General features: G+C 40.5%; 2 protein-coding genes across 2 annotated transcripts in view; one reads left to right on the forward strand and one right to left on the reverse strand.

Annotated features, from left to right (window-relative positions):
• Positions 1-3,175, forward strand: part of LOC107701813 (kelch domain-containing protein 4-like) — a 9,088-nt gene extending 5,913 nt beyond the window's left edge. Inside the window, exons 10-14 of the mRNA XM_016503928.1 lie at positions 1-30; positions 175-383; positions 467-884; positions 2,028-2,150; positions 2,772-3,175. The exon at positions 1-30 is cut by the window's left edge and continues 11 nt beyond it. Coding sequence (XP_016359414.1) covers positions 1-30; positions 175-383; positions 467-884; positions 2,028-2,150; positions 2,772-2,944 — 953 coding nt within the window. The 3' untranslated portion in view covers positions 2,945-3,175. The remainder of the gene's footprint in view (positions 31-174; positions 384-466; positions 885-2,027; positions 2,151-2,771) is intronic.
• A 3,465-nt stretch (positions 3,176-6,640) lies between these two features.
• Positions 6,641-16,472, reverse strand: part of LOC107701532 (junctophilin-3-like) — a 35,847-nt gene continuing 26,015 nt past the window's right edge. The window contains exons 3-5 of the mRNA XM_016503580.1: positions 15,504-15,628; positions 12,881-13,830; positions 6,641-9,401 (exon numbers count right to left, since the gene is read on the reverse strand). Of these exons, the coding sequence (XP_016359066.1) occupies positions 9,321-9,401; positions 12,881-13,830; positions 15,504-15,628 (1,156 nt within the window). The 3' untranslated portion in view covers positions 6,641-9,320. The remainder of the gene's footprint in view (positions 9,402-12,880; positions 13,831-15,503; positions 15,629-16,472) is intronic.

The raw sequence follows: 16,472 nt of genomic DNA on the forward strand, positions 1-16,472 counted from the left end.
TGCTGAGGAGGGAAGGCAAAGAGGAGCAAGGTACCGTCATTAGAGCCTCTACGGTCATCGCTTGTTTAATGTGGGATGGTTTTCTCTCCATTTCCCTTTTTTGTTTGGACGATCCACTTTCTTTCCCATGTCTGAAAAAAGATTTGCTCATAATTTTTTGCTCCTGTCCTGCAGAAAAGTGGACGTGGATGCGCGTGAACCCTTCAGGAGTCAAGCCCCCTCCTCGGTCTGGCTTCTCTCTGGCAGTGGGCCCCGGGGGCCGGGCGCTGCTCTTCGGTGGCGTCTGTGATGAGGAAGATGAGGAGTCTCTGGAAGGAGACTTTTTTAATGACCTTTACTTTTATGATATCAACAAAAACCGGTGGTTTCCTGCCCAGCTAAAGGTTTAGTGTTATGTTTTGCTTTAGTAAAGCCTCTTAATAAAGCCCAAAAAACATTCATATATACATTGTCTTTTTCTTGGTAGGGCAACAAGTCAGAAAAGAAGAAGAGGCGCCGTGGGAAGAAAGGAGAACAGACGAATGAAACTGAAGGGGCGAAAGAGGAGGCACAAGGTCCCACTGAGATTATTAAAGAGATCGTGGCTGAGGATGGAACAGTTATGACCATCAAGGAAGTGATTCCAGCCGCACAGGCAGAGGAGGACAGTGAGGAGGAGGAGGAGGAGGAGGAGGAGGTTGACGAAGAGGAGGAGGCGGCTGCAATGGCTCCCCTGGTGGAGCCCTGTCCTCGCTCCAGCGCCATGGCAATGGTGAAGCACAGCAAGTTGTACTTGTACGGTGGAATGTTTGAGGTGGGAGATCGACAGTTCACACTCAGCGATCTCTACAGCCTGGACCTGCATAAGATAGACAAGTGGGACGTTCTAGTGGAAATTGACCCCAGTAAGTGGAAACACAGCCCAGAATTCCCTTATCTTCATTCAGGAAAATACTACCTGTCTGTCTGTCTGTCTGTCTGTTCTTTCATCTGTTTCGCTATTTGTCTGTCGTTCTTTTGTCTGTTTTGCTATCAATTTGTCTGTCTGTTGTCCTTTCATCTGTTTCAATATCTGTATCTATTGTCCTGCTGTGCTATTTGACTCTGTCTTGCTGCATGTCTGTCTATCTATCTGTCTGTCACTTTGACTATCTATATATCATTTGTCTTCCTCGCTCCAGCTCCATGGCAACGGTGAAGCACAGCAAGTTGTACTTGTATGGCGGAATGTTTGAGGTGGGAGATCGACAGTTCACACTCTGCGATCTCTACAGCCTGGACCTGCATAAGATAGACAAGTGGGACGTTCTAGTGGAAATTGACCCCAGTAAGTGGAAACACAGCCCAGAATTCCCTTATCTTCATTCAGGAAAATACTACCTGTCTGTCTGTCTGTCTGTCTGTTCTTTCATCTGTTTCGCTATTTGTCTGTCGTTCTTTTGTCTGTTTTGCTATCAATTTGTCTGTCTGTTGTCCTTTCATCTGTTTCAATATCTGTATCTATTGTCCTGCTGTGCTATTTGACTCTGTCTTGCTGCATGTCTGTCTATCTATCTGTCTGTCACTTTGACTATCTATATATCATTTGTCTGTCTGTCATCTTCTGTCTGTTTCTCTGACTGTCTATCTAACATTCGTCTGTCTGTCTGTCATTTGTTCTATTCATTGTTCGTTCTATTGATTTATCTATTTATCATCTGTTTGTCAGTCTGTCAGTTGGTTTCACTGTCTGTCATTTGTTGTAGCCATCGTTTGTTTGTCTGTCTGTTTCGCTATCGTTCTGCCTGTCATTCTATAATTCGTTCTCTCATTTGTTCTTTTGTTCTATCTATATGCTGTATTGTAAATAGTTCTTTTGTGAATTTCAATGCTTTCCTTTTGTTAGGTGCTGAAAGATTTATATCAACCCTTTTTTTCTGAGAATGACAAAAATTCTCATTGACTGCTGTTTAAACTATAGCATCACATTTGAGTGTTCAGCATAAACATGTATAATATGTCAAAGTATGTGGGTATTGCCACACTTGAGCACTGAATTCTCATTACAGAGACTCAGGAGTGGCTGGAAGAATCAGAATCAGAAGATGAAGAAGAAGAAGAAGAAGAAGAAGAAGAAGCAAAGGGGGGTGAGGATGAGGAAGAGGGGGAATCCGAAGAGGAGAGTGAAGAAGGTCTGTATTTCGGAAGTGTCAATTTAATTTTGCAGTTCAGACACATTTGTGACAGTGTCAAGTATTTAGATAGTAAGTTTAATATTTACTTTCAAACGGTTCAAAATGATGCCTATTTAAGAGATTCAAAGCCATCCATGAGGGTGGACACATACATTTTCATTTAATGTTCAAGGCCATGATTTGGGTCAGGTCCATGAGGTAGACATGAGCAGATGACAAAGGGTTTATCTGCCAAGACCCAGGTCAACATCCACACGGATTCTTTTTGACAACCAGAGCTGTGTGTTTTGCTTTGGGATCCTTCTCGCTTACATTCATTATTGTTAGATGCCTGTTTCGCTTGTCAGTTGTAATAACATCACTGATTGTTAGCTTGTGGCTGCTTCATGGTTTGGTAGCATGCTAAACAAAGAGACTTTGTTGCCTCATCATCCACATCGGGGGCGTTTCGTGTTCAGAGTATCTCCATTTCAGTACTTCAGGTCCCGGATTTTACATTGGACATCAAGTGGTGATAACAAAGTTGTTTAGGAGAACCAAAAAGTTTTTAGATTTTGAAAGAGAGCAGAAATAGTAATCTGGACAGGTGTTGACATTTTCTCTGTATCTCTCTGTCAGATGCAGACCATCCTCCAGTAAAGCCTGGAGAAGCGCTTGCGGATTATCAAACACGGACTGAGAAGTACTGGCTGGGTCTGGCCCGAGCCAACATGGGTCCTGATGCCAAAGAGAAGAAAGTACAAAAGGTCGGCCACGCCATGGCCAAAGTGTTCTTTGAGGATCAGGAATGAGATTAAATGTGTGTGTGAGTATGTGTGTTTGAGAAGATAATTAAAGGGTTTGTCTGTGATAAAGAGAATGGATATGTGTTATCATGTATATTAGCAAGCTGTGTGTGTGTCTGAAAGTGCACAAAAGAGAATGATTGGATGACTTTTAATGTTTAAAAAACATGGCCTTACTCTTTTCTCACTATTTTGTCATGTGTTTTTTATTATTAATAAGGGAATCTGAACCTCAAATAGTTTCATTATTTGCATGAAGCATAGGGTTATGGAAAGCAGGAGAAAAACTTTATAATCAGACTCGGAAGGAAACGCCTTAGGTTGTGACCACTGCTCTAAATCGTACTATGTTAAGCAAAATTTCATAATATTTGATCAAATTATTTTATTATTTAGTGCAAGCAAATTGTTTACTACTTTTTTTTTTAGCTTTTTCAAAGTTTTGTCTTTGAGCTGAAGAAAGCTAAAGCCGATGGCCAAGCGGCAATCACAGTTTCCAAATGAATGGCGTTTCCCACATTGACCTATTTTTTTGTTGGCTGTGAAGAATGAGCGATGTGGAAAGAGAAGCTAATGAATAATAAATGGCAGATAGAGAAATGGATGAGGTTACGATTATGCAGCCAACTGTCTCTCATCTCCCGTCTTTCTCTCTCCATCTCGCCATATTTTTTTTACATTCTGAATTTCTTTTTTTAAAAAGACAGAGTTTATAAATAACTAAAAAGTCACCATTTTTACAGCCCTGCTCTGACGTGCTGAAGCACGTGAACCTGTTGTCATCAGAGACGCATAAGAAGTGTGTATGTGTGTGAGAGAGAGAGAGAGAAAAAAAAGACAGCGAGAGGGAGAAACCGGGACAGATTTGCTAGTTCTTTAAGATTTACTAAGATGTTTGTAGGTCATGTTACTTCATTGATTCCATTTATTTACCTAGTGGCTGTCCTTATGACCTCATTAGTTTGCTGAACCAATCAGAAAGGGAGTTTGATAAAAGATAATTTTTCATAATTGAGGCTTGACTAATTCTATAGCTTGGGGACACGTTACCTCACATTATCTAATTTGTATGGACACAGTTTGAAAAGGCTTGTAAATGGAGCCATTTAATGATCTTTTACTGACCAAAGATGTAACAATGAAGTTTCAGAAAGAACTGATGCAGTAGACTCTTGCAAAAATATTTCTATCTTTTGATTTTAGCATAAAAAAATCTTACTGACCAATATATTATCTTTTATTTTTTTGCATTGCATGGTTATGATAAATACATTCATTACCCTATTGCAAAAAATCTCATTCTTATTACTGTTTTTAAATTCATACGTTGTCATATTTGACATACTGATTTAAAATGATTTTACTACAGCATTATTTCACTTTATTAAAGTAAAATAAAATTTTTTGCTCATTAATGTAATTTGAAACATATTTCCATTACTTAAAAATGTCTTGTACGTCTCTAACTTATGGTAATTTTTGCTGCTCTGCCTTTAAACTATGCTGTTTTAAATAAAATAATTGTATTACAGTGTAACATTGTATTATGTTTCACTGTAATACAGCTAAAAAATGACACTTGGAGTAATGAAAATCTCTTGAATATTATTAAGAATCATGAGAGTAAATGGGAGCATCTAGACATGTATGGAAAAAAAGTAAGCTTATTTGTCATGAAAAAAATTACATAAAAAAAAAACTTAATGATAGGCCCAATTTTCTTTATGGTTTGATCTGAGGTGACCTGGAAATGTTTTTGTGAGCTTTGTCTAGGCCCTATATGATGTTAGGGTTGTTTTGAGAACTCTCCTTCTCGGCGTCCGTCTTACCAATAGATTTAAAGAAATCACCCATAATCCTCTTCTAGTGCTGGGACAAGGCTGAACACTACACAGTGATTCTGTTACAGTAATCTCTGGCGAAATTGGTTTAACTTCCTAACAGACGTCCACTCAACAGAGAGGCAGCCTGTCAGACGCACTTTTTTGGTGGGGGGGTGACAGAGGCAGTCATGTAAAAATGCCACCGATGCCCAGTAGGGTCAAAGGAAGTATACTGGTGTAATGTCATTAGAATTCAAGGATTCAAAGGGAACAAGGCACGTCTTGACTCAGTGTTGCCAGATCTTGCTAGAAAAAAAATGCAAAAATTAACTGTTCCTTAATAAACACTTTATCTTGGAAATACGACGCATAATATCTCAAACTTTATCTGCCTACTTTATTAAATCCATAATTGGATTGCTTAAATGAGCCAAGCTCAACAACTCTTAATAAGGGTTGCTTATAATAAGTGGACATGGCAAAAAAACATTGCTATGGTTACCATGGTGTCAATAACAGCAACTTCAGGAGTGATTTGTGTTTCATTCACACTCAAAATGATAATTTAGGTTCGCGAAATGCAAGCGCAATGGTCAAACAAGTCTGTCTAGTGTGTGTTTACATAGAACATGAATGGAAAAGTGGAAGCGCAGTGGAATGGAAAAGTACATTCTGTGTGAACGGCCCCTTAAATTATAGTCTGGTTCTTGTACTATAGAAAATGAATTTTTGGACAACTTTTATGATTCTGTTATGGAGATTTTTTTTTTAATTTATTTTTTTTGCCGTTTGACAGACCCAGTTCCCTTTTTTTTGTGTGTGCGTTTTGTGTGTGTGTGTGTGTTCCGCAGAACAAGAAAAGTCATACATGTTTGGAGTGACATGAAGGTGAGTAAATAAAAAGAAAGTCAAACTATTCCTTTAAAATTGAGAGGTTTTGCACCCTTTTGAGTCAGTTATGCGGTGGATTTTTATGCTTATTTGTAAACATTCCACCTCATGCTTCAGTGATGTGAGAATAGGAGAGATGACGTGGGGTTAGTTTCTACAGGAGAGGACAAGGATGAAAGTGAGAGAAAGAGAAAACAAGGACATGAGAGAGACTTTGAAGATGAAATGAATTGGCCTTGTGCCCTTGCAGACTGTATTTCATATTTTCAATGCATTTCAATTTTTTTACTCGCAATCCATCAAGTAGATTCATTTACATTTTTGACAGTCTTTGTGGAGGACGTCCTGACAGGGCTGTTTTTTTCTTAAAAATAATCCTCATATGTGTGCAGTGATAGAGGCCACACCCCTATTTTTTGGCATGCTTGAAAACAATTCTATATGAAAGTTGCTATAGTGATGGCACACTCTCACCAGGGAAATCTCAATGCTTCACCTATTTGTCTGTTTTTATTTGCTGTCATCTGCACTGAGAATCTTGCATCACTTTCACTCTAACTTAAATACAAGGAGTGAATCTTAGCCTGTGAAAAACATGCCATATTTTACCCCAAAATCAAATAATTATATTTTGAAAGAAAACAAAGGACTATTATTTTTTCCTTTAAAATTGTCATTACCATCTGAGTTTTACTCTTTTTTTTTTACACAAAATCTCGTTATTACAGTATTTACTTTTTTACTGTACTTTATTACTGTAAAAATACTGTAATACGATTTTTTTTATTAAAATCCAGATAAAAATTATATGATTTCTATCTTCTGTAAATGCATCGGAACCAGGCAAATTGTTACTTTGGTAACAGATACGGAGAAATACCGAAAGGCCAAAAAAAAAAAACAGACTCAATAACCACAACACAAGAGCTTACTTTCAAACACTTTCATTATTTTCTCCATATAACTCAAAAAGAATCAGACCCCCAGGAATAACGTAAAGGACTGAATGATAAAAGAAGAGAAAGAGAGAGAGAGATAAAAGAACTGGGCATGCTTGGGCATGCTATAGGCGCATAGGGTGACGGATACATCCAGGTCAAACGGTACAAGTGCCGGCGGTGTGGGTCAACTGCAGCAATTCCCTGCTTCAAAAACCCTTTGGAATCCCACCATCCCCGTCACACACAGTCGTTGTGGTATCAAAGTGAGCCAGTCGGTGAGTTTGTGAAGTTCTTGGACCAACCCAAGGACCCGAGTTGAGCAAATGTACAACTCCATACATTTGGGTCCCTAGCTTGTGTTTCTGTACATCAGCATAGTTGTCATTTGTACGTTTCATTTTCCTGGTCTTTTTTTTCTGGCTGGATAGAGAAACGGAGAAATATGTGGAAGGAAGGGAGGTGGGTGAAAAAGAGGGAAAAGAGTACACAAACTGAATGAATCATTGCCAGGAGGACAGACTCAAGGGGGAAAGTACAAGCCCATACACACATGCTATAAAAACATCTCAGTCTTTGCGTTCTGTTAGCTGGCTATAAAAAAATAAACAAAACACCTCTCTTTGATTGTTTTTTCACTCGTTTTAGTTTCGTCTTCTGATTTTGGGGAGGAAAGGCTGCTGGATGCCAAGACCAGCACTTGGACCACGAATTCATCATTGGCATGCCCGATCAGACCTGTTCCATTGTGTATCATGGCGTTGGCCAATAAGGTAAACGATTTCAACACACTCTTATGACAGTTTGTAGGTATGTTGGTGAATTGGTGGTGAATTTGTCCAATCTCATTCGTAGGATCTGCTTACGTTCCTTTGAGGTGCGTTTTCATGGTGAAATTTTACCTACGAATGCTACGTTTTTCGTACAAGTCAGATCGTACAAATTCATACAAAATCACCAATTCGTACAATCGTACAAATTCGTACAATCTCACAAATTCGATTAGAATGTGTCAAACAAGTCCAAATTAAATTTTACATTTTTTACGCCGCATCCAAAACTACTAGCACACTTTTCTGTACGTTTTTTCCCCCGATAAGGTTATCTATACAAAACTAAAACATACGTTAGCATGCAACATGTTTTTTTTTCTTTTACTTTTAGAAAAACAAGGCAGTCGGCATTTTTCAGACGTCTTGCAAATAGCTAAAAAACTTTTTTTTTTTTTCCTTTTATCAATAAATATTTGTTTTTTTAAAAGCAGCAGTTGGGAAAAAAACTTTTAACAGTCTCTTGAATGTCTGGTCGGGAACGCCAGCATCTCACGCAGCATGTGGCTTTCAGGTGTGCATGGTGAGGTCGGCAGGTGCTCGCACGTTCTCGTCATTTCATCAAAGAGAGTTAGGGGGTGCTGTAATGATGATGACCTCACAGAATGTCATGTGCTAGCCCTCATGCAACATTCAAACAATGTTTAAATAACATATGCTGCAGAAAAGCTCAAACTTAGGAAAGTGCTTCCAAAGATCGAACCCATGCTACGTTGTGTTGAATGTACAGTGCATAATCTTACATGCAGGACCTGTTTACAAAAGAAAAATGAGTCTGTGTTATGATTTATTCTGCTGAAAAAAAAAGGTTTCATTTGGAGCAAGATTAATGATGAAGCCCTTTCAGATCGTAGAACCTTTGGATCTGGGAATTTTTCCAAATGCATATGGGTCAGATTCGCCCGAGTTCAAATGTTGCAGATGCTGAAACTCTGGTGGCGGTGTGTCTTTGTGATTACTAGACTTGAATTTTTACTAACCCAATTTGGTGTGGTTGTGCTTGTTTAGCCGACTTCTTTTCAACATATGCAACATTTTTAGGCAAATTAGAAGGTGTTTATACATCAAAAAGCTTTGTAGACTCATTTTAGGTCCATTGTAATTAAAAAGTGTCTTTAATTCTCATTTCAGGTCCACCTTGACATTCTGGAGTCCGCTGGTAGTTGACGTACCACACAGAAGGAAAATGGATGTGTACAGGAAATGAGAGGAGTGCTTGGCGTGTTATTCCAATGAGTGATAAAAACAAGAACATGGAGAAACATAAGCAATGCTTAGGAGAGGTGCGCAAGGAAGGCGGGTGGGGTTAGACAGGGGCCGTTTCCCATCACTTTGAACCTGTTGACATCATAGCTGTGTAATGCTGCCATCACCCGAAAAGATGTTGTTGATGGTCGCCCTTCACCCTTACGCCACCTTGCACACCCTCCCTCACCAAAGCCACAGTTCAAATGAGTCCAACACCCAAATACAAACCAAACCCAAACGAAAACGGAAAAAAAGCCACCAGCATTGTCAAGAAAAGGCAAGTAAGGAATATGAAATAAAAAAAGAGAAACAAGTATATCAATTTATAACAGCATTAATGAGTGAATGAATACATAGGATAAAACTAGAAGTTCAAAAGGATGCTTGTAACTATTTCAGATTTAAAAAAAAAAAAATTAAATTAAGGAATCAAAACGAGCTCTTTGGAGACAGAAAAGCAGACAGAACTGCTGAGCCCAGTTTTGTTGTTGCCTTCCTTGGTCCTCGTATTGACGTGCTGTTACTTCAATAGAAGTACATTGGTCATTTGTTTAAAAAAAAAATGGGCCGGGACCAGATCAGTTGTGATGACACTAGTATTGATTTGATAATAGTGTAGCTGGACAAGAGGAATTGATAGGCAATGCAGAGTTTAAATAAAAAAATGGACAAACAAAATGGCGACTCCAATGTTGAGCAAAATCACCATGACAACCAGAATAGAGTTGGAGCCCTGTTGAGTGAGAAGGAGAAGGAGAAAAAGAGAAAGGTCAGTATTTGTTTATACAGTGTGGATTTCACAAAAAAACTAACAGCTCTTATTTACATGCTATGTTGTTTTAGTACTTGATTCACTAAAAGACATTATGCAAATCAGGTAGGAGTGCAAACATGCTCAAAAATGAACACAATTTGCCTGGTGTAATTCCACAACAATGACCCCAGAACGATTTCTTTGGCTAAAATAACTTTTAAAGGGTATTCATTTTAGTGCCCGATTAGAAATCATACAAAATTTCTGTATGATGTATGCCATCTGAACTACATTATTATGATCATTAACGCCCAAATAAATATTCAAATGAAATATTTCTCATGTTTTATGTTTTTGTCGTTTTAGCAAGCTAATCACTTGGTGTACTTGCTTAGCATTTGTAGTTAGCTAACATTTGACAAGCTGATCACTTAGTGTACTAGCTGAGCATTCTGCTAGCATAGTCTATACCCTATGAAATTCAGTTAAGGTCAAACGTTGTATCTCTTAAGCAGTTATAACTGCTAAAATTGACTTTGTACACTTCTAAACTAGCAGCTGCTGTTTTCGTTGCTGTTTCCAGTAGATTGTTATGTCTCATCCTTTTCTGTTTAGACTGAAACAACAAGCCAATGCAGAGTTGGTACCTTGTGGACAAACTATATGGTGCAAAAAAAATATTCAATGTACAGGTGCGCACTGAACTTACAGAGTATTACAGAGAATTGGTTTGTGCACATACAGTACGTGCATACTATGTTGATGATGAAATATATGGCACTCGTACTCGTACCTAACCCAACCCGTAATCACAGCAAATGTTACAGACCTTACATGTATGAGCTATCAAAAACATCTAGCCCTAGGTAGTCAGAATTGTATGGACCAAATTGTTTATGGCATCAATGCTAGGTTTTGGAGTTATGCAGCTATCGTGTACTTTCTTGGGACAGTACAGGATTGCTTCAGTCTAGGCACATAAAGCGGCTCTTTAAAATGCCTAAAGTGTACTCGACTACTCTGTGTGTCTGGAAATTAGTTGGTTATAGCGCTTTTCTCAATCTTAGTTGGCTGTGGGTGCACTGCAAATATAACATTAAGTGTTAATTGCGGCAAGCGAATAGTACTCACTTTGTGTGAATACACTGCTCTCTATAAACCTAATTTGCATAGAAAGGAGGCGTGTTTGTGCTGATACAGGATGACAATGACTGAAATACCCATGCTGATATTCCAGCACGTTTTGCACCTGCTGAGTGAATTTGCGCTGAAGTATCACATACTAAAGTTGCACAACTGTTAAGTGAATTCGCTCCACAGTGTATTAAGCAGTCAACATACTAGAGTCCTAGATTCACTGCAAAACACATTTGCACACTACAGTGCGTTTAAAGAAAGCCGCATGATTATTCCATTCCCCTTGGCTCACCAGAGATACGGTATTATCTCAATGGAAATGAGAGTCTGTACTGCATTGTGCCAGCCCTCGTAAGGACCAACGTAGTTGCAAAGAGTCGGTTTTGTCAAGTGCACATTTTAATTGATGGGCTCATGTAAGCGTGTCGTGGACAATGTTTACAACTGTTGAGCAAAGGGACACGTGTGCTGCACATGCAAGACACATGTGAGGCATGAAATTAGGCTGTGACAAGTGAACCAGACACAGTAGTGTTAAGAAGACGTTGTGAGCACTGATTTTGTACAATGAATTAGGACAAGCGTATCTTATAGTCACATTTAGCGCATCTTCCTGTTGAGCAAACAGATTTTGCTCTCCACAGTTGTTTTATTGCAGAGTCAGACAGTTGTGTGCTGTGTAGGGCCTGTTCTTCCTCCTCCTGTGCTAAGCTAATCAGTTGTTTAGATATCTCCGGTATGCATAAACGTTGTTAGAAATGTTGACAGTGTTTGTTAATTCCTTAATCGGGGCTAGCTATTGTGCAGATGTGTCTCATGTTAACCTGTCTTACACAAGTCTGCTGCATTGCTTGCCTCTCTGCAGCTACAAACATAAACCCCCTCCTTCCTAGAACTCACTCTAGTCATTTGATTGGCCGCAACCCGAGTAAGGCATAAGCTGTTCCCTAGCAACAGAGTGTGGGACAGCCAATGCAGGGCTGTGTTGTGGAAGGAGCCACTTTGCCAATTTGCTGTTACCAAGGTGTTCTTAGTGCAGCAAGAGATCGTAGGGCTGCTAGGCAGTGGAAGGGGATAGTTTGAAGTTTGGACGTGTCCAGGTTGTGTGTCTCAGGCTATTGTCAGTTCCTGTATTCCCTTGGGACTCCAAACACCTACGTTTGTGGAGGTTATTCTTCCTTCTCATACACTCTCAGGCACCGATGCTTACTAAAACACCTGCCGTTTTTGCCGTCGAATATAAATGTATTTGATCTATTACAAATGTATTTTATGATCAAATATTCAAATATATTTTCTTTGACAAAATGTTTACTGAAATTTTAAGGTTGTGAAATATGTTTGAAATGATTTCTTGCGTTCAAGCAATAGTTCACCCGGAAATTAAGATTTGGTCGCCGTTTACTAGCCCTCTTGTTTTTCCAAAACCTGTAGGACTTTCGTTTTTCCATGAAATACAAAAAGAGACATTCTGAGGACTGTGCTTGTCACTCTTGTCCATTTAAGTACAATGAATGGATACAAAAAATATGACAACAAAAAAATGGGGATTTCTAATCCTGCACCTGAAGGACCACTATACTGCAGAGTTTAGCTCCAATCCTAATCAAACACACCTAAATCAGCTCATCAAGGCCTTCAGGATAACTAGAAACGTCCAGGGAAGTGGGGCAGGTTGGAACCCAACTCTTCAGGATATTGGCCCTCCAGGAGCAGAATTAGACACACCTGCAATAAAAGCGTCATCTGTTTCTTACCCAGGGCTCATATGGCCCACTTTTACCAAACTTTGATGGTGTTTAGCATCCTTTTTAAAGCTTGAAAGCTACTGTCCCTATTTGTTGTAAATGCATCGGGTCTTTCTTAAACCCGAAGTATACTTCGGCCATCCGTGTTCCGTGACCATCCACGCACTATCCTTGTGACGCAGTGTTCGCCATCAGAAGTTTCCACGGATGTCCGCACACACCGTCCGCGTGCAGACCAATTTTTGTGACCGCACAGACTGTCCGTGGAATTTTGAGACCAAACAAGTCAAGAAAGTGGTTCTGACCATGTGTCGAGGATGTCCATCCACGCTCATCCACGGTTCAGTATATTTTGAAAGCTGTGCGGACGCGGCTGTGTGCAAGACGGAACGGAACGCGGAAAGTGAAGTATACCCAGGCCATTACAGTATTACTCTTTTTGTGTTGCACAAAAGAAAGAAAGTCATACAAATTTGGACCGACATGAGGTTGAGTAAATGATACAAAAACTTTCCATTTTGGGTGAACTATAAGTCACTCTCCCTGTATTCTGTGTAGCACATGTTCACTTACCGAGTTCACTTTGAGCTGAGACTGATTCTTGTCATCGTGCTCTAGTGCAATAGGTGGAGATTTCTGTGGGGGTGAGAGTGTGAGGTCCCTGCGAAGGGGCCGAGCCTCTAGCTTTTCCCCCACTCGTAGACTGTCCAACTTTTGCACTGAGTCTGGAGACGGCCCCTCCTGGGCATCCCTGGGCCCTGAGGTGTCCCGGACATCCTGCTTCCGGTCACGATTTTTACCCCGTCGCTGTAGTGTATGTCCACGGGACCCATGCCCATAGGGCTTTTGGGAGTTATGGGAGTCCATTGGCTGCAACGGCCTCATCTCCATTTCATAATTGCTCAGTTTTTCCTCATCCTGCTCTAAGAGATGTGAATGAGCCAAACTGTCGCTGTGTACCCGCTGAAATGTCCAAGAAGATGAGGGTCCGTCTGGCCTCCTTTCCCGCTGGGTTTTGTGATTGGATGAGCTGTGGTCTCGAGGCTTATGATTTGAGGAGTGCTTGTGGCCATTGGCCCGTGCCGCCCCAACCCGTACCTCGTCCTGCACTGAAGGAGTTGTGGAGCGGCTACTGCCCCGACTACCACCTCTACTACTGCCCCCACGGGAGGTACGCTTGTCCTCGCTCCAACTGTTAGCCATCAGGTACTCTCCACCTCCACCTGAACCACCACCACCACCTCTTCCCTCCATCAGCACCTGGATCTCTTGCGTTCCTCCACGTTCCTCATCCACTGCAGTCTGTCGCAGAAAGCTGGCATTTTTGGTGCGATTGGAAGATTTGGTGGACGGGCTTCGGGGAGGCGTGGAGGGCCTGCTGGGAGTGGGGCTTACGTCTGGGGTAAGGTCTGGGGGTGTGGAGCCCTTCATATAGAGCTCAGTACTATCCGCGGTCCCACTGGAGATAACTTCCACGTCGTTCTCACTCGAGTTCTGCTGTTTGGGTCGCTGGCACTCCACTCCTACTCGGAGACAGAGAGACAAGTTTTAATTTTAAAACATGTAGGCATGCCACACTTTAAATGTTGTACTTCATTCTGCAAAGGGGGTGTATGGAATGGGAACCCTTGCAAAAGCTTCCATCTGTCTTGAGAAAAAAAAGTGTACATAATTAAGATTATACTGAAATTCTTTTGTGCAGACCTAAATCAAACTCTTATTTGTCTAGGCATAGTTTCAGAACTGTTTTGTATTTTTAGTGCAATGTTTTTCGCTATGTTCCAAGTCTTCTGAAGCCATAGGATAGTCATAATTGTCATTATGAAATGAAAATCATTAGTCTGTAAGTCTTGATGTGCCATTCTAGGTTTGATGTCATTGACACTAAAATTCCATTGATTATCCTTTGGGTTTTAACCAAATGTGGCACCTCAGTTCAAATATGCAGATTATGATTGGTAGCTTATGATCAGCTTATGATATTTGCCAGTATTTTAAAATTGGTGCATCCCTAATGTTTTGTTTTGGTCTTTTTTTGGAGTTTTGGTCCCTATATAAACTGTAGCTATATATGGGAATGAGTTGCAAGAAGATTCTTCAGAAATTCTCCTCCTGTGTTCCACAGAAAAAAAAAATTTGGTTAGTGGGTTTGAAACAACAAATGAGTGAGTTAATCATAACAGAATTTTACATTTTTGGGTGAAGTTTTCCCATACAACCCTTGATTGCTTGAAGCACATGGGCCGTTCCTGGTAAGCTTGATACAGTGTAACTTATCAAAGCTTTCCAGAGTCAGCACCATGGCTGCTCTAATCAGCTCGGCTAATGAGACCTGAAGAATTTCAAGTCTGTTTGCGCTACAGGCACACATCCCTATGCACCCGTAAGTACACTTTCAACTTAACCTCATAAAGGCTTGTACTCCCAACTGTAAACATTATTTACAAATCTGTTGCAAGTCAGCACATCTCAACCAAGTTTGTTCTAATATTTCTAAGGTCATCTCATGGCATAACTTTATCATTTAGAAATATCAATCCTTCCAGGAGGTCGCATACACTGATCCAGCACAGCGTGAGTGCTTATAGCTCTCCTGTAAAGGGGTGTTTTGTGATGGGATGTGATTTGAGAGTGTATAAATTCTACAAATGTGTGGGGGTGTGACAGTGACCGAAAGTGTGACTGCATATACTGTATGTGTGTTTATATATGTGGGTGGTGTGAATATGTATGTGTGGGTATAGTGTGTGCATGCATACATTTCAATGTGTATGTCAGCTAGCTTTGCGTGGGCTTGTCGGAAAGGTCAGTGCTGACCTCCCCTCATCTTCTTATTGCCTCTTCTATCACTCATTCCCCCCGCATGGCACAGTGGGGGCATCGACCCCTACAGTCCTGAACCCATCCGGCACCTACACTCACACACACACAGACGCTTTCACAGACACTCTGCCATTCTTCTTCTGAGCTATTACTAAAACACTCATATAAATCTACTTCTGAGTAAATCCTGCTCTTCTTTTTTGAGAACTGATGAAAAATATTAGCACCTTTCAAATCACAGTGGGAGAGTGTTTTCAAAGTTAACTTATTGGAATTATTTAGCATTCACAGCTTACTGGAAAGCTTAGTCGCACTGTCAAAAGTTTGAAGTCCCTGTTATTTTTAGTCTCCATACTCGGGTGGTTGCACTCACTGTTTCCTCGGTGCTGGAAAGAGGGGGAGAACTCTTTGGCGGTGATCCGGGCCAGCCTGCACTCTTCCTGGGCCTTCTGCGCCGCTGTCATTGCGGCATCGGCTTTCCCTCTGGCGTGAACTGTCCTGTGGACGTAGTGGTCCGGGACAAAGACGTTGAGATGTGGAGAGAAAGACAGAGTTAGAAAAGGATAGGGTTTGTGGGCATGTGCTTAAGGTGAAGTGTGCAATTAGTCACTAGTGTCACCAAAAATAATTCGTTTTTAACTGAAAAAATTACACACTTCAGCTTTAATCTCAATTATTCCATGGTCTGTCTGAATACTGGATTCTGATTGGCTGGCAGGTATGCAATAAAACCGTTTAATGCTCAGGAAGTTCCAAGTCAGTTAATGAGCTGCTTTAATTGATGCACACTAACCAACACGCATCACTCGTGCGCACACATACACACACAAACACAGAGAGAGAGGTCAGAGATCGCTGATTGTGCTGCACACACGCACAAACTTGTTGTCAACGCTTCCCTGTGATTTGTATTAATAAAATAGCCTAGATACTAGATCACTACATTATATTCCCCAGCAACAAGGTGATAAAATTGCTGTTTTTGAAGTAATTGTTTGTAGAGAGATGCGCAGACGCAGCAAACAGGTTACACACAACTGGCATCTCTCTCTCTCTCTCTCTCTCTCTCTCTCTCTCTCTCGATCTATCTCTCCTCATCTGTCGCTACTTTCTTCTTGGGATAGCTAATTGAAATACATGCTATAATTCATTCAAATAAATGTGGTCTTACCGCACTATTTCATCTCTGTGTATGATCAAATATTGTGCTGCAAAGAGCAATACTAGTTTTAATTTATCTATAACTTGGCAAATGACCATGGAATAAGCGGGATAATCAACGGCTAGCCGTGCATTAAAGGATTTTAAATGCACTCCGCTTCGCGTCGGGCATTTAAAATCC

Source organism: Sinocyclocheilus anshuiensis, unplaced genomic scaffold, assembly GCF_001515605.1.
Source record: "Sinocyclocheilus anshuiensis isolate Anshui unplaced genomic scaffold, SAMN03320099.WGS_v1.1 scaffold729, whole genome shotgun sequence".
Taxonomy (NCBI): Eukaryota; Metazoa; Chordata; class Actinopteri; order Cypriniformes; family Cyprinidae; genus Sinocyclocheilus; species Sinocyclocheilus anshuiensis.